An 18,120-nucleotide genomic window follows, 5' to 3' on the forward strand; every position below is an offset into this window, starting at 1 on the left:
TGACCTTTTTGGAGAAGGTTTCTCAAGCAAAATGACTTCAGAACATCAAACATCCATGAAGACTCTTTATTTTATTATGATTTTTTTCATGCAGCAAAGAAATGACACATCATACCTTATATATACAGTCCTAACACTCTCCCAAAATCTACAAGTCACATTTTCACAGAAGTTGTCATACACCAAACAGCAGGTACATTACATTATTACATTAGATGCTATGTACAGTAAACACACTTCTGTACATCCAGTATGATGAATAGAGGACTATCAGAGATGGGATGCAGTGAAGTCAAAGTGTTCAGACCCCTTAATGTTCTGAGTTCATTTTAAATGAATAAAATCATGAACTCAAGTATTCAGCGCCTTCATTGTGGCGCTTCAAATTGTAGTTTGGTTGGTCCTCTTTATGTTGAGATGTGGAAATATGAATGGATCAAACATTGTCTAAATGTGTGTTTTGGAGCGTATGTAAGGTCCGAAAACTTGCACTGCGTGCCAGAAAAAAGCTGAAGTCTTTGATAAAACAATTCTTAGTATGGGTATAAAAATATTTAAAGCTTTGAGATGTCCCTGGATAATACTGGCCCGGGTTACTTTAAACAAGAAAAACTGAAACAACCTGGATCCTGTTTTGAAATAGTTCAGCCCACATGACAATTTGGGTGTTTGTCAGGAAGATGGCTGTGAACCCAAAGACCACCAACAGAACCTGGTAATACCTCAGCCCAGATTAGTGAACCTGTCATATGGACAACCATCTATCAAACATGTTACAGCAGCAACATGAATGTCACTCTTTACTATCAACACTTGACAGACTGTAGTTGGCAAATTGCTTTTGGTAAGTCACTGGTTATCGTTCACAGAGCAAGATTATCTGGTCTGCCCTCTGTGAAGCAGGCCTGAAAGAAAAGTGACTTCATCCAAATATTACAGAAGTTTGTCTAAATTTAAATTAAAGTTATTACGTTGAAATTTGGAGATAACTTAAAAACTGTAAACTTATCGATTGCAAAACAGGCTGAGGTGGCTGCAGGACCTTTTTTTGTAGCAAAGTCCAAGTTTTAAAGCCGGCAGGTCTGCCAAGAGGTCTGTAGATGACAGTTCACAGATTCTTCCTATTGAATCTGATGATGGCATAACAGGATCTCAGTGTGGATCTGAACAAAAATATACATTTTATCCACATCTTCGGTGTGCAGAAAGTGAAAGGGGTCGGAGAGGACTAAGTACAGTGTCACTCCATCCCACTACTGCATACTGGATAATCACTTCGTTCTGGATTCAGATTCAGGTTGGTTCAGTTCACATTTTTGGGGTTTAGCGATCCGCTGTCGTACCAGGAACAGAAAATAACTATGACAGAAATACTCCCAATACTGAGCCTGGTAGGAGGGGAGTAAACATTTTTAATAATACAAAACCAAACTATGGACAACCACTAACTGAGAATCATTTATCTTCAAAATGAAAACATGAAATAAAACCAGTGTTGGACTCCTAACTGCATTTCTGCAATTACACATTACCATCTAAGTGCTGTTGCGCGACGTTTCCTTCATAACCTAGCACAGGGCTTCATTAGCAACACAATTTACTCACACATATCCAAAATCCTGCTGGACAGAATAATCCAAACCACACGCCCCTCTTCTCTTTCTGCAGCAATGATATCTGACTGAATCATTCATGTCAACCTAATCTTCAACTCTCAGGATATATTCAAGTATAAATGTTCAGCAACACGAATAAATAGAAGCACATCTGCAGCGCAGGCTCTGCTAACTTCAAGGTTATTTTCTTTTAAAATATTTGTTGTGATCAACCCAACATTTTAAGTCTCTAATGCATTTTTCATTGCAGTTTCAAACCATTTCCCCTTAGGGAAAATGCATTAAAATATCTGTCAATAGCCTATAAGCACCAGTGTCTATCTTTGCTTTGTTAGCCATCTGCAAGCACTGCATCAATAAACTTTTAGTGTTTGCTTTTAGCATCTCAGCAATAACAACGTCCAAAACATGAACCATTGTAAGGAATGTAAAGCTGAAGTGAAGAATATAACAAAAGTTCCCCCTCCGGTCTCTCTGGGATGGATATGAACACACACACACACACACACACACACACACACACACACCATCATGGAGTATGAACTGGCCTGTCCCTGCTGAGCAGTTGGCCTCCACCGCTGCTATAGATGACCCCACATCTCTGGAGCGGGGAACTGGTCAACCTCTCCGACCTCGTTGCACGGGCGGTCTCCAAGAGTAAAAGCCAGCTTGTAGCGCAGACGCACCTTATCCTGCAAGGACAACAAGCAAAGAACATGCAAACTTACACACTCCTGCAGAAGGATTTGCAGCTCTGAAAATGCACTATTTTGAAAAAAGTGTTGGGCTACCTATACATTAGAGCTACAGGAGCTTTTATGGCATCCCATTCCAAATCCATAGGCATATATTTGCAGTTGTAACAGCTTCCACTCTTAGGGGAAGACTTTGTACAGGATTTTGGAGTATCTGTGATGTGAGACAATGATGTTGAACAAGAGGACCTGTCTGACAATCTTTGCTCTAGTTGATCCCAAAGGATTCTCCGCTGGCCAATCAACAAACAGATCCTTTATGCACTTTGTTTTGTACACTGGGGCAAAGTCATGCTGGAACAGAAACTGACTTGTTGCAGTGGCCACACCCCATCACAGCACCACACTGAAATTTAGAATGGCCAACTTGTACAAAAAGACTGCTTAAAACACCTAAATTCGAAGATTAAGCGGCGTAGTCCAACACTTTTGTCCACATAGTTTATGTATTGTTTGTATATTGTTGCAGCTGGAAGTGTTATTATGTAATCTACCTTTGCTGGATTAGCCAGCAGCATGATCTGAGTAATGGAGGCTGGAGGTAGAATGGGGTTAAAGGGTGCCAGTTCTGTTCCCGACGGGGGCTGCAGCTTCAGCTTCATCGACTGGTGGAAGACAAAAGGAAGAGTCAACGCTGTTCTTTTATGCCTTTATTAGAGGATTCACAGTTTTTCTTTGTGTTGCTGTAAGTGGCAAAGGGACATTTTGCACTATGAAGACTGAAGACTATTGAAGCCTCATATCAGCTTTGCATGAACTTAGATAGCGACCAATTAAAGTTTCTTTCAGTTAAAATAGTCCATCCATCCATCCACCCATCCATCGCTTTTGCAGGGAAGCAGCAGCCTAAGCAGTGCTCATCCAGCGGAACACCAAGGTATTCCCAGGACACCTGAGAGGTGTAATCTCTTCAGCGTGTGCATCAAGGTCTCCAGTGGACCTCCTTCCCAGTCAGATATGCCCAGAACACCTCAGCAAGGAGGTGCCCAGGAGAATCCTCGTCAGATGCTCAAACCACCTCAATTGTCTCCTTTTGAAGCAGAAGAGCAGCTCTACTCTCAGTCCCTTCAGAATCACTGAACACCTCACCCTGTCTCCAAGGGAGAGGCCAGTCACCCTTCACTCAGTCACAGAAATGAGAGAAAGAAATTCAGCCTGTCACTTCGGATTTCAATCAACCCTCTATCTACTCATCATGAATACCTTGAATAGTAAAAAAATAATAGAAGGAATGAAAAAGTCCATAAAAAGTACTTTAAAGCCAAAAAAATCAGCACTGACTTACGTACGAATCCTGTGGTTGGAGGATAAGACAAAACATTTCAAGAGATCTAAAGAGAGACTTTTCCAGTTATCCTTTAGGAAATGAGTAGGTGATAGGTCACAATGTAGGAGCCAATCAAAAGCAAACACTAGGTGATGCTCACAACGAAAGAACAGATGTGTTAATGTCTTTACCTTGGGCACAGCAGCTTGTAGGACCACACTGTGAACAGGCAGGGGTGCTGTATTAAGCATCGACACCACCATTACCAACACGTCAGGCCGCCCAGGGGGACAGTCAGAAGCAAAGTTGAGCAGCACGCGAACGCCATCCTTGTCATATGCAGTCACAGGTAAGACTTTACCTGAGGACACACAGAGAATAGCCAGTCAAGCAAAGGCAGCCATTAACTACCCTCTTAGCTGCTGAGCCCTGTCTTTGTCTCTTACTCGGTCTGATGGCCTCCAGGGGGACGTGTACGTTGCTCAGGGAGATTTCATTGGGTCTAGCCGGGCTGCCCTGGAGTGGAGGGTGGCAAGGGGACAGAGAGCGGAACAGCGGACTTCCTGGGGCTGAGTCGAAGCTGTGAGCCTTCACATGGGCCAAGGCTGGAGAGCCAGGCAAGGGTCCTTGGAGAAGAGCCGCTGAAGAGGGAGAGCCCTGCACAGGTACGAGGGGCGGTGCTGCTACAGGCACTCCAAAGCTGGTTACTCTGGCCGTCGTCTGGTTGGATAAACTGAAAACCCCATTTAATAAATCCCAATAAGACCTCACAGTGGTGTTCATGAAAAGTATAGGATACTTATGCCAAAATATCCTCAGATTAGTGCTTTACGAGACAGAATTACAGAAACTTTGCTACCTTGAGAATTTAAAATACTGGTTTCAAATAAACAGTGGAGGGAAAAACATGAATAGATCACCTCTTGTGATCTGAAAAGCCCATCATGGCCAGATCCTGCAGGTTCTGTAGACTGTGGGTGACAGCTGGCTCAGCTGGTGGCACCACTGGACCTGAACAAGCTACGCTGCCAAACATACCAACGCTTGTTGCTGGGGCCTGTGGAGGACAAGGACAGGAAGACGAAAGATAATTTACTCTATTCTGTTACACACTGACTACATATCTGCAGTTAGTTATCCTAGTGTACCTGCAAGGAAGTCCACTGGTTGGAGATTTCATCCAGCTTTGGTTTTGATTGGCTGCTCTGAGAGGTAGGAGGGTCATTCAGTCCTGGGAGACGATGGAGGCATTTGTCATCATACAAGACTTTTTTTTCATTATCTCTCATAAGATACAACAAAAACATGACTCGTTAGATGGTTTTCTCATTTAGCGTTTCACTAAAACACAATAAAAGCAGATTTCCAAAACTGTCAAACTGCTCCTTTAATTCAATGAGACACGTTGGGGATGCTCTACCGAGAGACAGTAGCTCATCATCCAGGAGAGAGAGGGCAGTGGAGGCCTTGTTGGCAGGGGGATGACTCGGGCTGCTGCCCTGACTGCCAGCGAGGCGTTTGGGAGGAGGAGGCAGGACGGGGATGGGGATCACTGTGAGATCAGCAACGACAGGATGTGAGGGCTGGGGTGGTGGAACAGCAGGCTGTGGAGGGCTCGGAACATCAAGGCCGGCGAGGTCGATCAGTGTATCTGTGGTTTCTGCTGAGCGACACAGACATGAAAAGAGAATGCAGCAGATGTATTAGATACAAAAGGGCAATCAAGTTTTTAGAAAAAAAAAAAAAAAACATTAAAAAAAAAAAATCTCTGACCGCTCTCGCTGTGACCAGCTGTCGACAGAGGTTCTTCGCTGTCGCCGTTGATTGGTTGCCCCTCAACAATCTTCTTATAGGCATTGATGACCCTGGAGAGGTCGTCGCTGGCCTGGAGGATGTCACCTGAGGAGCCAAAGGTCAGCGGTTATAGATTTTATGCACAAAAAGTGAAGACAGGGCTTGCTCAGTCAAACCGAGACCAATGTGACAAACCTAAACTGGTGTCATTGTCCTCTGTCTCAGTGGCCATTTTGAAAGCAGCTCGTCTCAGCTTGTCACAGCGCTCGTAGAGCTCCTGAGAGGTGACACAAAGGACGTGCTTTATGGTTAACGTGCAGATGTAACACCAGCTGCTGTGTACTGCTGTTGTTAGAAGCTTGACAGACATTAAAGAATTTTAAAATATCAAATGAAAACATCAGGTTCAAACTATATTTTATCAAAAACACTGTGCATTCAACCCACAATGAAATGATAAAGCAAATTACTAGAGTGCAAAGCATGAATATAACTTTATCTGTGCCTTTAAATACTGAATTGAAAATATCTGTTCCAACTTTTTCCATTTTCTGATTGTTGAATAAAAAATAAAGAAGATGATCCTGTTGAATCCTGTGTGCTTTTTTTCTGCAGGGACCAAACAGCAACTTCCACCCAAAGTGCCAAAAACTGCAGTTCCTCAAATGGCCACTTGAGGCTGGTTCCAAATATGAGGTTAAAATTTCCAAATTTTCAGTAGAAAAAAACGTGTTTGTGTCCTGTATAGGTAATTTTCCCCTTCACAACAACTTTAGACATTCTGTTGTACATTAACTGCTGTGCTTGGGGTCATTGTTCTGTTGCATGACACAATTTCAGCCAAGCTTCAGCTGTCAGACGGATGGCCTCCCAACTGTGTCCAGAATACTTTGGTAAACAGAAAGGTTCATGGGCAAAATGACTGCAAGGTGCCCTGGGGCTGCAAAACAAGCCCCAATCATCACCCCTCCAACATGAATGACCGGTGGGTCATCAGCACAGGAGGCTTTAGTTGTTAGCTCCTTGCTAGGGTTCACCTGAGCTAAATCAAATAACTGAACTGGAAGTGTCTGCTGTGTTTATGGTGTTTGTGCGTTTTTGAGCATTTTTATTCAGTATAGCATTGCATAGCTATCCATTCACTTAACTGTACTCATCAAATCCAATAAGAATGTGCTTCCAATTTTTAAATGAAGATATTATTTCATTTGCAATAATTAGCATGTGACTGTGTCTGTGCGATTCATCCTGCAGTCTATTGATTTAGTTTTCGGACAAACCTAGCTGGCTGATAACTCAAAGCTGCACCATCTTGTCCAGTTATGGTCACTTGTGGTGACTAAAATCAATCTCAAAAAGGCAGCGCACAAGCCAGTGGGTTAAATTGCAGTGGTCACCTCCATCTTTTGTATACAGTCTATGGCATGGGCCCACACCTTAATAATCTCCTTGTCAGAGTCAGTGGAACTGTCTTTATTGTAGTGGGACAGCATCTCGGTCAGTAACTTGACGTTGATGTTCACCTCCTCCAGTGTGTGCATTCGCTTTGTAACCTTCTGCACCCGTGCCTCATCCTGGCAAAAAACCCCAAAACAATACAGGGTTTTACATCAAACAAACAGTGCGAAGTGCATTTGAAAAAGAACACAATGGCTGCAGTAAATAGTCTCATTCAAAAGGGTCTGACATGTCTCACCTCTTTCACCATGTTTTTGATCAATCTGTTGGCTTCCTGAAGATCTTCTGGGTTTTTACTCCGGAGAAGCTCAGCAAGCAGCTACACAGACACAGACATCAGTCTGCTTGTTGTAATAATATAAGTACACGGAGTATGTTTACACTAAGACAAATGATTTCAATAGGATGAGGCAATCTCTCACCTTGCCCATGTCCTCATTGTCAAACACAGGATGTTTAGGTCGCGTTGGAGGAGAAGGAATCAGAGTCCTGTCCAGCGGTAACTCTGGGTCATGTGCCACGAGGCCTGTCAAAGTGAGCAAGGACAGGACTGAGGAAGATGTGTCTTTATATCCTTTATGCTAATCTGACTGATCCACATCCACACATACCCTGTCTCTTCAGCGTCTGGTAGGCTTCACCGATCTTGGTTTCACTGGGAAAAGCGACGGTCCAGCTGTACAGCATTTCAACAATCTTCAATTTCACCTTCTCAGGCGCACTGTCGCCCATGTACTGGAAATACAAAGCAATGACTCATTAGCCACTCAGCACGTGTTTTATCAGCACGAAACCTACCTGAAGACGACCCACCTTTGGAGAAACAACTTTAATCAGCTCATTCAAAAATCTATATTTTCCGACTTCATTGTGAAACCGTCTGCCGCAGTTCTTCATACACGCCTCCAGCACCTGCCCACACGACATTTATGTGAATGGTTGGTTTAGTAGTTCGTAAAAATGTGCTTGCTGACGGTTCTGTGCAGCATTTCTTACTGTCAGAGCTTGAAGGGCTTCCCATTCTTGCGGAGAGTGGATTTTGTGTACGAGCAGCGTTACGGCTATCTGGGGACTGCAAGAAAAAGAGACCGGATGGAAAAAAAAAAAATCCATAAATATATTCCTGTGCTAGTTGAAAAAAATAAAAATGAATTAGACGTACCCTTCCAGTTCCTTGTTGATCTGATCACAGAAGCCAATGATGTACTCCCAATCCTCTTGCCGGTTTGTTGGATGGGTGGCTTTATCTGTTACAGAAAGACCATTGCACCAACTAAACATATGCCTTTAAGGAGCATCTTCTATCAGTGAATCTGATGGGTTCCTTCCTGTGAAAAGGGAGTTTTTCCTTCCCACTGTCACCATGTGCCTGCTTAAAGGGGATTGCCTGATTGTTGGGGTTTTCTCTGTATTATTCTACGCCTGGAGGCGACTGTAGTTGTGATTTGGCATTATATAAATAAAACAGAAATTGGATCAGAAAACTGCACATTAACATAAAGGCTCGATATTTACTCACTCCAAGTAAAAATCCTGCTTACAAAGTCAGAACAAGCAGGCTAAAAAGTAGTTATTCTGCACTAAAGATCATCTCTGACCGATATTTCTAAAGAATCTGATATTATCGGACTGTTGATAGTGGTTATCAGTGATGTATTAGTATTGAGGCTAATCAGCTGAATACTTTGTTTACAGAGAGTCTGACCCATTGTGATGATGAGGAAAAAAAGAAAAGCTCTGAACCAAAAAACCCCAAATAATAACATAAAACAAAAAAATCAACATAAATATCAGGATTTGTTATTGGCCAAAATGTTCATTTAAACATCAGTATCAACCCAGAATTCACAACCACTGCGTCCCTAGTTTTATATTTTATGTATTTAATATTAATCTGTTTTTATTTGGGAATATGAAAGACACATAAACACAAAACCTGAAGTCAACAGACTCACAGACATCCCACAAGCATCTACACCATCGCCTCCTTATTCTTTCTCTACAACCAAGTTTTTAAAGACTGAAACTAAAAACACAGACCTGTATATAATTTTTATTTCATTGGCGATAAATCAGGAGACCAACCACAGCCCCAAACACTCCCCTCCTGGTCATGCGTCTATAAATAACTACTTGCACCACACACCTGTTTGCCCTTGTTATCCTGCCCCACCCCGCCCTTAACCAGTCTAAAGGTATCTGGCATCAATCCTCAGTGAAAGCCTCCCCCAATTCAAGCCTGCGGCCTTGCTCACTGCTTCATTATCAATAAATATTTATCATTCACATTTGGGGTTGGGGGGTCCTTAAGTTTTTGTGGCTAATTACTAAGAGAAATCTGAAATGTGATAAGCTTTGAGGGCTCAAACCCCTTGCTTCCCTCTCTGCAATGTTTACTCTGCAGATTGACAAAAGACATGGCTGATCCTTTTAGTTTTTTAGGTTATTCAGTCCTTGCACCACTTTATCCACCACCTCAGATTTCCAGTCATCCACATACAGCACACACTGACTCACCCCTGTCTTGGGTAAACAAACTTATTGAGTAACCTGGGTTAATTGGTTTAATCTTCACAATACCTTCTATTTAAATGTTTGCACAACCCAAATCTCAAAAGCCAAACAAAAACACAGCAATATTTGTTACACACACACACACACACACACACACACACACACACATGTATATATATATATATATATATATATATATATATATATATATATATATATATATATTTACATACACACACGTATGTATATATACATTGACTATATATACACATGTGAGTCCCGTGTGCTGACCCCAACAATGCAGTGACTGTTACAACTCATCCCCTGTGTAATAACAGATGCATTGTCCACAGTTTCCAGTGCTGTTCATTCATCACCCACACCCATCTGTTTCTGCCATGAAAGCTGCGCTAAAGCGGTACAGCGAGGGGTAACTATCCGCGGAGCTCCGCGCCTCTGCACAATCACTGCACGCACTGAGCTGTCACGGGCACAGACTTGTGTTTATTACAGCTCTCCACCCATTCAGCTAAACATGCAGACACTGATTGGACTGGGCTGGCAGCCTGGATCTCTGCTCAAACTGCAGGAAAGCCGCTTTCGACGAGGTGCTGACAGCTTCTGCACACGTTGATTTTCTCCCCCGTCACAGCGGAGCAACGCGTCTAGCTAATTAGCCATGCTATTTAATTAATAAAAATGGGATTAATAACTCACTGAGCCAAGATTCAAGCGACTCCCCTTCCTGGTACGCCATAGCACTACAAACATCGCGTGATGTCACCGGCGTGTCCGCGAGAGTCCGAAGAAAATAATTGTCGGAATTATTTTCACAAAAAGACAACATATCTTATTTAAAAAATATATAATTCTTCAATTTTGGGACTAAAAATGTCAAATGAGAATTTTCAGAAAGCAACATTTTTGTTTTTATTCCAAAGGCACCTGCGAGACTACTAACCCGGGGTCCTAACCGACGCTCACACTTTCAAGATGGCTGCTTCCATCTCAGGATTATTAAAACCTTGGACGCCGAGGTAAAAAGAAAAAAAAGTCTTTTACGAACACGCACACATTAGCAGGCGGTTTTGAGTTGTACGTTATTTATACATTAATATAATTTAAGTGGCTACAAAATAAACTAACTAGCTGTGGTGTTACATTTAAACAGTCCTCCAAAGAGGTGAAGGCACGGGTGCAGCGTTTAGCACATTTTTATTTTTATTAAGACAGAATTGTCAATTTTTCTTCTTTATTAATACATTATTTTATCCTATAGACGTTTTGGAAATAATGGCAAATGGATCCCACATATAATTAATATCTGCACGTTTTCACTTATTATTTTTTATTATTTATAAAACAAATCAGCAAATATACTCATCGGCCGTTTGTTTTTAGGTACACCTGTTCAGCTGCTTGTTAACAAAATATCTAATCAGCCAATCACATGGCACCAACTGAGTTCATTTAGACATGGTCAAGACGACCTGCTTAAGTTCAAACTGACCATCAGAATGAGGAAGACAGGTGAAGCAGATGAGCTCCAGTAGCAGAAGTCCACACCGGGTGCCATCTCTGTCAGCTAAGAACAGGAAAATGAGGCTACAATTTACACAGACTCAACAAAATTGGACAAAAAAGATTGGAAATGCGTTACCTGGTGTAATGAGTCTTGATTTCTGCTGCGCCGTTTGGATGGTAGGGTCAGCATTGGTGTAGTGGATATTTTTCCTTGAGCACCTTAGCACCAACTTTCATTTAAACACCAGGGCCTGCCTAAGTGTTTTTGCTGATCATGTCCATCTCTTTATGACCAGAGTTAATCATCTTCTGATTGCTGCTTTCTGAATGGTCCAAGTCACAAAGCTCACATGATCTCAAAGTTGCCACAGTCACCAGATCTCATCTCCAATAAACCATCGTTAGTTTGTGATAGAACAAGAGATTCACATGATGGATGTGTGACAAATCTGCAGCAACTGTGTGTGCTGTCATGTCAATATGGACCCAAATCTCTGAGGAATGTTTCCAACACCTTTTTGAATTTATGCCAAAAAAATTGAAAATTAATACAAAGGGCAACTAGCAAGGTGTGTCAAATGAAGTGGGTGGTGACTGTGGACATCTTTTAGAGTATCTTGCTTTGTTTGACCAGCAGCCTGTAACCCAGATATTTAGTTCACAGCTATATAATTCTGGGAAGAAGCTGAGTGAACCCAAATTTAAAAAAAAAAGAAGAAGAAATACTATAATTTTTGGTGATTGACTGACAAATAATGAAGAAATCCCTGATTCACAGAGACATTTCTGCTGTGTATTGACAGTCTGTTATTGGATTTATTTAGTGGTGCTGTTTACTGTGTACTTGGGTCTTAGCCTTGTGTTTTACAGCAGGGTTTTCAAGGATACGTGACCATAGGAAAGTGAAAAAAAATTTGAACAGTTTTAATGTGATAGATTCCTTGTAAATGGTCCAATTGATTAACTCTGTGAGGTATAATTAGTGATGACCCCAATCATAACCATTTGCTTTAGAGAAACACAAAAAGGATTTTGTTTGATAGATTAGGATTAGTTTAAGTTTTTTTTTCTTCAGCTGACAGTGAGGTCTGTCTGCAGGCACAAACTACCCAGTAACTTTGTGAAACTCCGTCCTGTTATTTGTTTTCAGTGTGTTCCTGGTGAGATGGAGCAGATACAACCCTTATTATCTGGAGCCTGAAGTCAGCAAGGAGGCCTACAGCCGACCAGAGACGGAGCTGAGTGCCGAGGAGAAGGAACAACGCGAGCTCAAGGCCCTCAGGCCCATCAAGGCAGCCACCAGCGGAGTCACAAGCTCTGTTTTTGATGACCCAGTCATCAGGTAGACTCACATCTCAGCTCACAACAACAGGAAAGATGTGTGCATAGGAACGTTCATGTCAGGTGATGATTTTTGTCTTTGTTTTTCAGTAAATTCATCAACATGATGATGGAACATGGAAACAAGGTTTTGGCTAGAGAGATAATGACACAGGTAAAAAAAACAATTTAATAATAAATACCAGACATGTCAACAGCAGTCTAAATAAACGGTAAATAGATAACTACTGTTTGTCTTGTGTTTAGACGCTGGAGAACATAAAGAAGAAGCAGGTGGAGAAGTATCACAAAGCTTCTGAGGGGGAGAGGGAAGTGATCGAGTGTAACCCCTACACCATCTTCCATCAGGCTCTGGAGAACTGCAAGCCTGTCGTTGGGCTAGCCAGCATACAGAAAGGTGGAAAGTACTACCAGGTCAGTAATGACACACACCATTGCCTGCACAGAAAACTCAGAAAAATAAGATTCAATTCAGTTTTATTTATATAGAGCCAAGTCACAAGTTGCCTTGAGGCAACATAAAGACTACAATAATATAGAGAAAAGCCCAACAGTCACATGACCCTTATGAGAAAGTATTTGGTGACAGTGGGAAGGAAAACTCCCCTTTAACAGGAAGAAATCTCCAGCTGATTTGGCATCAGGGAGAGGCAGTCATCTGCCATAACTGATGAGAGGAGGGAGACAGGACAAAAGATGCTTTTCGAAAGCTTCCACACTTTAAAAATGGAACGCACAGTTTGTCTTTGTGGTTTGGTTTTTAGACACATTTGCTGATCTTATATCCGCAAAGCATAAAGGCGAGTAATTGCATTCCTCTTGGCCTCTGACCTCACCCAGGTGCCCATTCCACTCACGGACAACAGGCGGCGCTTCCTCGCAATGAAGTGGATGATCACAGAGTGCCAGGACAACAAACACCGACGCACGCACATGTATGAAAAACTCTCCCAGGAGCTGCTGGCGGCCTTTGGCAAAGAGGGCAACGTGATCAAGAAGAAGTATGAGCTGCACAAGATGGCTGAAGCCAACAGAGCCTATGCTCACTACCGCTGGTGGTAGAAAGCAGCGCAATGGCGTCGACTGAAATCTGATGACTAACAGACTGGACAGAAGTCAGGTCGGCTGCAAAGAGCTGCAGCCGCTCAAAGTGCTGAGACGTGAAAATCATATGGACTGTAAAATGCTGTCAGAGAGATGAAGCGTGTATAAAGAAGAACTGAACATGGCTTACTGTCACTTTTGTATTAAGGAAGCTGTACTGTGTACAAGTGTGTTGTATTTGCAATAATAAACGCAAAAAATACAAACTTACAAAGATTTATTAGAACAAACTTTCATTTAATGCACAACCCAATCATAAAAAAGAAAAAATGGAAAGTGTAGTAAAAAATAGATTCATGTTACAGTCAGGTCTGTGGAGTCATTAAGGGATTTGGTTAAGTCCTTCTTTGACTCATTGCAGTTTAACACACAAACTTATTTTTTTCTTGGTTTTGTTGATTTGACCCAAGAATCTGTAAGAAAAAAAAACAACAGCTGAAATTTAAATCCCTACACTAACAAAGAAAATTATTTTAGGAGACAAAATACTTCAGTGCATCTGTGAGCGGCTTTTAAGTAACTTCTTTGTTTTTATCATTGTCAGACTGCCTTAAAGTCAAATTTCAACATACATTCTACAGATCGTGGTTATGAAAACGACCACATTTGAAAGATGAAATATTTTAACAGCAGGGCACCTGTGCCTGAGGAAACTCCTGAAAGCCATGGTGGACTATCAAATGTAGTGTTGCTGGTGTAAAGAGAAGTTAAATCGTTTTGAAAAAACACTTTTTTATGAGCTTTGCAATCGTAACTGACCTGCAAAAGGAGCTCTGATAAAGGAGGAGAAAACACTCTGCCCTCAGCTTCTTAAGGTAAAAATAAACATGTCAGTCTTTATGGAGTCGTTGGTACCATGTGATGGTATTCACGTTACATTGACGCAGCTTGTTTAACAAATATTTTATATCAAGGAATCTGAGTGATGTTTCTGCAGAAAAGCGGTTTAACCAATCGCTTGGTCTGCTGTTAGTAACAAAAAATAAAATAAATCCCTGAATTAAGACTCTGCCAAACTGATCACTAACAGGAGTTTTACAGAACAAAGTAGGCAGAAACTCTTCCCACCGCAATTTAAAACCTTTTCAAAATTTAAATTTTACACTAAAATATCAAAATAATCAAATCAGGTTTCATCTGACTGGAATGTCATTTGGATTTGGTAAACAAACTAAGGTTAGAATATTCTCTCAAAACAGGAATGCTAGAATGATTAAAAATGTAAAAAAAAAAGTTGCCTCAGCTCCTCTAGCTGCATCAAACCTGAACACAAATGTCTTTGAAACAAAGACAAAGTGAACCTGAATGTGGTCAAACCTCGTTAACTCAACTTCAGCTCCGCATGACCTATTGCACATTCCACAGCACGCTTCAGGAACATTGAATCAGTCTTTTTAGAGAAATCACCATCTTCTCAAACTCCTCCTCAGATTGCCTGGAAGATATTGCTATCTATCCTCAAAAAGCTGGTTTTGTAATCAGTGGCGCTTGAGAGGTGTCCAAGGTGCTTGAAGGCTCTAGTGCTCAGCGCCCTGCTCCTTGAGTCCTAGTCAGCTATTTCACTGTAGTAGTACTTGTGAGCGGTGCTGCTGAGCATCCAACCTCCGGCCCTGAATTCCAGGATCTCCAGCAGCAGCAGGCGGGCCATGGACGTGAGGCTCTCCTGGAGCAGAAAGCCGTCCCGCAGGAGGAAGAACAGGTCATTCATCCGCTGGCTGTCCGCCTTCTCCAGCTGCTCTCCGATGCGATGCAGCTGCACCACCAGACAGTCCACCTGTGGAGAAAGGTGGAGACGCCTCAGTAAAAACGAACGTCACACTAAAGGGGAGATTATGGTTTTGCGGTAGTTAGGGTAAACTGTCGGCAGCTATGGACTGCCCAGATGTGGGCAGTATAAATATTATGTGCTACAACAGATCTGTGGACTACACTTACATGTGCTGTTATTGGTCACCACCCAGCCACAGAGAAGAGTGAAGTTGAAGCCTACAAAGAGCTGAAGTAAAACTAAAAGAGGCCATTGCCTGTGTTTCTCATACTGCATTTTTTTTTTTTTTATCTTTGATGGGGTTTTTTGTGCTTCTCTGGCCCACTTTTCAACTAATCAACACAGTGTCATCCATGTCAAACAATGTGCAGTTAGGATGCTGGAGGATGGCATGGGTGCACATTTGCAGTGGTTGAAAATCTTCTGTGTAGGCGCTTCATAGGCAAATACGCACACAAGCGTGGTAGCATAAATTAAGAACTAAAAAGTATGCCTTTGCCACGTATCTGTATTATATAGAATTTAAAATTCAACTGAAATTAAGTTAAAAGTCATGAAATAATCTCTCTTTTTATACACACATATTTGTAAACATTTGTACACAACAATGTGGAGCCAAAAACTGACTGAGGTCTTCCTCAAAATTACAACCCTTTGGCTACTTTGTAGAAAAATGGCTATTAAAGTCTTTTTAACCTTTAAAATGAAAGGTGACTCTTCTACTATGCAGAAAAAAAGTGGAAGTTCATTGGCCAAAATGCAATTATGAAAGCTTCAGCAATCAATTGAGATGATTTAGTTTTTTTATTGGCCTTTTGGGATTTATATGCATTTGTAGTCAGACAAAAACACCCCGTGGAACAGGAGGTATATCGACTGACTATACAAAACAAACCCACTCCCCCAATCAGTCCTGAAAACCACTATAGCACTTTTACACTTATATGTAAATGACTGATAAATACTTTCTCCAGATATCTTCCTCACCTCATCCTCATTCATTAGAGCGTCTGGTTTGGCCAACCTCATCAGGCAGTCGTACACAGGATGAACCAGGGCCACCATCGGCATGTTGTTCACCTAAGAAACACAGTGTGGAGTCCTTACAGCAGCTAAGTATTATCAACATAACAGAAAAGGAAACTGTGGTAAGTCCTTGACTCTGATTTCTCTTACACAAAAGCCAGGATTGAGTAGTCTTCCAATAAGGATCACTCTGTTTAAAATGCCAGTGGCTCCAAGCATGGATGAAACCTGAGTGTGTTAGGACCACACCTTTCAGGCTCATCTTTACACTGCCAATGAATAAACCCCTTACTACATGAGACATGACCTAGATTTTAGAAGCAGCATAATTAGCATCTGTTCAAATTTTAGTGGTTGTTCCTGGACACTTAAATGTGCTGCAGTGAACATATTAGGACCCCAAAAATGCAGCTATAGGAGGTGTTCATCTGCAGTGTGGACACAGAAGAAGAAAAAAAAGCAGCATGTCCTCTTAATACGGGCAATGAAAAGGTTCCACTTTTAATCGGAGTGATTTAACAAAGCTGCTTTGTGTTTCCCCTTCCTAAATGTTAAAACTCAAAACTCTCTCTGGCTCTTACTTTGAGGTAGTCGAAGATGTTGCAGATGAACGTGACATAGCACATCCACTCCTGCAGAGAGCGTGCCCTCATCTCCTCGCGTTCTTTGAACTCCTGCTGGAGTCGGTTCAACAAGTGTCTCCTGAACACGTTTCCATTGTTCTGCTTGGCTTCAGCCTGCAGAAAGTGTCAAGCAAAGTGTCAGGCAGATAACAGTGGGAGGGTGGACAAAAAGTGGGAGCCTGAATGCAATATATAGCTGGGTCTTACTGACCTGCACTATAGTGTAGCAAATACGCCCAGCCTCTTTGCTGAACACGGTGTCCTTCAAAGACTGATCCACAATGATGTTGGATACTTTCTCCAGGTTCACCAGAGATGGATCTGAAAAAGAGAGCATTATGTTTAAGTGCTTTTTTTTTTTTAACAGCGTCCAAAAATGACACACATGAAGAAGTTAAAGGCTGACCTTTCAAGGCTGTTTTTAGTAACCTCTGCGTGTCCAGGTCAAATGACTGGATCCGGTAGTCTTCAGCAGAGTTTTCCATTACAGATGCAAGTAAACAAATTACACGGGAGGGCTGTCACCTGTGGAAATCAGACAGTTACTGCAGGTGTTTTCATGCAGAATATAAGCTTTTCAAAGACAGATCAAAAGGCCACAGCCGGAGACATCCGGGCACTTTTGGTGACCACAATACATGCAAAATCCTGTACAGTCATCAAATTGGCTGGCCCCCGGCCGCAGCTCATTCACTGAGGGATGGAGGGGATTATACAACCCAGGTCAACTAAAAAGTTCACCGAACACCCAACCAAGCACGAGCCAAGTTATCTTCAACTTGTGATGTGACACACCAATGTTACTTCCATATTCCATATTCAACTAGGTAACGTTAGTTTAGTGTAAGAACACGTAAAATTTCGTCTAACGGTAGCTTTGTTTTCAACATTAACAACAACCGTTACAGCTGTAGTGGAAACCAAACGTTAATGGCTAGCATTGACGCTAACGAATCAAAGTGGAGTTTAATACCCAGCCTACACTTGCGTTATAACCGCCCGCTGAAAGGTACAAACGGGTAAATACTTTCCCGAACTGAAAGAAAACGGTGGTTAAATAATTGACCAACAAATGGAGGATAATTATGTGACAATTATACCTATTTAATGCCAATTCGTCACATCTACGCTCAGGTAGAGGTATGCTCTGGTAGGCAGCCTTTCCTCGACGCAACCCCAACCTTTCGAAGATGAAGTATCAACAGAAAGATGAGTCCCTCCTTTCTCCTTTTCCTTCGCCGCAGACCCTATGGTCTTCACCTAACCCAAAGTTAACGTAAACGAAGCCCTTATTCTTGTACTTTCGACACCTGTCTACGCTATAGATGTC

The 18,120-nt window shown here is 41.9% G+C and overlaps 3 protein-coding genes across 5 annotated transcripts; 1 reads left to right on the plus strand and 2 right to left on the minus strand.

Moving 5' to 3' along the window:
* Positions 1-54: 54 nt before the first annotated feature.
* gga3b (golgi associated, gamma adaptin ear containing, ARF binding protein 3b) lies at positions 55-10,995 on the minus strand. Of its 3 annotated transcripts, none has more exons than XM_025906963.1 (17): positions 10,915-10,995; positions 8,053-8,137; positions 7,887-7,962; positions 7,704-7,802; positions 7,502-7,625; positions 7,313-7,416; positions 7,129-7,209; positions 6,869-7,006; positions 5,628-5,709; positions 5,412-5,537; positions 5,059-5,301; positions 4,787-4,869; positions 4,559-4,695; positions 4,085-4,371; positions 3,830-3,999; positions 2,866-2,976; positions 55-2,308 (listed from the first exon to the last, which is right to left on the minus strand). In XM_025906963.1, the coding sequence occupies exons 4-17, from the start codon at positions 7,785-7,787 to the stop codon at positions 2,198-2,200; spliced, it is 1,881 nt and encodes a 626-aa protein (XP_025762748.1). In that variant the 5' UTR covers positions 7,788-7,802; positions 7,887-7,962; positions 8,053-8,137; positions 10,915-10,995; the 3' UTR covers positions 55-2,197. The 3 variants fall into 3 exon arrangements, with proteins under 3 accessions (XP_025762748.1, XP_013131612.2, XP_025762747.1); XM_013276158.3 differs by lacking the exon at positions 10,915-10,995 and adding an exon at positions 10,122-10,274 and having other exon boundaries at positions 5,059-5,298; XM_025906962.1 differs by lacking the exon at positions 10,915-10,995 and adding an exon at positions 10,122-10,274.
* Positions 10,134-13,497, plus strand: mrps7 (mitochondrial ribosomal protein S7). Its single transcript, XM_003452820.5, has 6 exons — positions 10,134-10,152; positions 10,346-10,441; positions 12,079-12,270; positions 12,360-12,423; positions 12,516-12,683; positions 13,110-13,497. The coding sequence occupies exons 2-6, from the start codon at positions 10,398-10,400 to the stop codon at positions 13,329-13,331; spliced, it is 690 nt and encodes a 229-aa protein (XP_003452868.1). The 5' UTR covers positions 10,134-10,152; positions 10,346-10,397; the 3' UTR covers positions 13,332-13,497.
* A 92-nt stretch (positions 13,498-13,589) lies between these two features.
* Positions 13,590-18,043, minus strand: mif4gdb (MIF4G domain containing b). Its single transcript, XM_003452821.4, has 6 exons — positions 17,891-18,043; positions 17,197-17,315; positions 17,002-17,111; positions 16,749-16,904; positions 16,129-16,221; positions 13,590-15,147 (listed from the first exon to the last, which is right to left on the minus strand). The coding sequence occupies exons 2-6, from the start codon at positions 17,273-17,275 to the stop codon at positions 14,920-14,922; spliced, it is 666 nt and encodes a 221-aa protein (XP_003452869.1). The 5' UTR covers positions 17,276-17,315; positions 17,891-18,043; the 3' UTR covers positions 13,590-14,919.
* Between the last annotated feature and the right edge of the window lie 77 nt (positions 18,044-18,120).

Source organism: Oreochromis niloticus, linkage group LG4 (genome assembly GCF_001858045.2).
Source record: "Oreochromis niloticus isolate F11D_XX linkage group LG4, O_niloticus_UMD_NMBU, whole genome shotgun sequence".
In the NCBI taxonomy this organism is placed as follows: Eukaryota; Metazoa; Chordata; class Actinopteri; order Cichliformes; family Cichlidae; genus Oreochromis; species Oreochromis niloticus.

Bases quoted from the DNA above. Each gene is read 5' to 3' on its own strand.
- gga3b (XM_025906962.1), bottom strand. From the start codon at position 10,251: ATGTTGTCTTTTTGTGAAAATAATTCCGACAATTATTTTCTTCGGACT. The intron at 8,138-10,121 runs GTGAGTTATTAA...TTTCTGTAACAG, and splicing joins GTCGCTTGAATCTTGGCTCA to ATAAAGCCACCCATCCAACA. The intron at 7,210-7,312 runs GTGAGAGATTGC...GTGTCTGTGTAG, and splicing joins ACAATGAGGACATGGGCAAG to CTGCTTGCTGAGCTTCTCCG.
- mrps7 (XM_003452820.5), top strand. From the start codon at position 10,398: ATGGCTGCTTCCATCTCAGGATTATTAAAACCTTGGACGCCGAG. The intron at 10,442-12,078 runs GTAAAAAGAAAA...ATTTGTTTTCAG, and splicing joins TTAAAACCTTGGACGCCGAG to TGTGTTCCTGGTGAGATGGA. The intron at 12,684-13,109 runs GTCAGTAATGAC...GACCTCACCCAG, and splicing joins AAGGTGGAAAGTACTACCAG to GTGCCCATTCCACTCACGGA.
- mif4gdb (XM_003452821.4), bottom strand. From the start codon at position 17,275: ATGGAAAACTCTGCTGAAGACTACCGGATCCAGTCATTTGACCTGGAC. The intron at 17,112-17,196 runs GTCAGCCTTTAA...TCTCTTTTTCAG, and splicing joins ACTAAAAACAGCCTTGAAAG to ATCCATCTCTGGTGAACCTG. The intron at 15,148-16,128 runs GTGAGGAAGATA...CTTTCTCCACAG, and splicing joins CTCTAATGAATGAGGATGAG to GTGGACTGTCTGGTGGTGCA.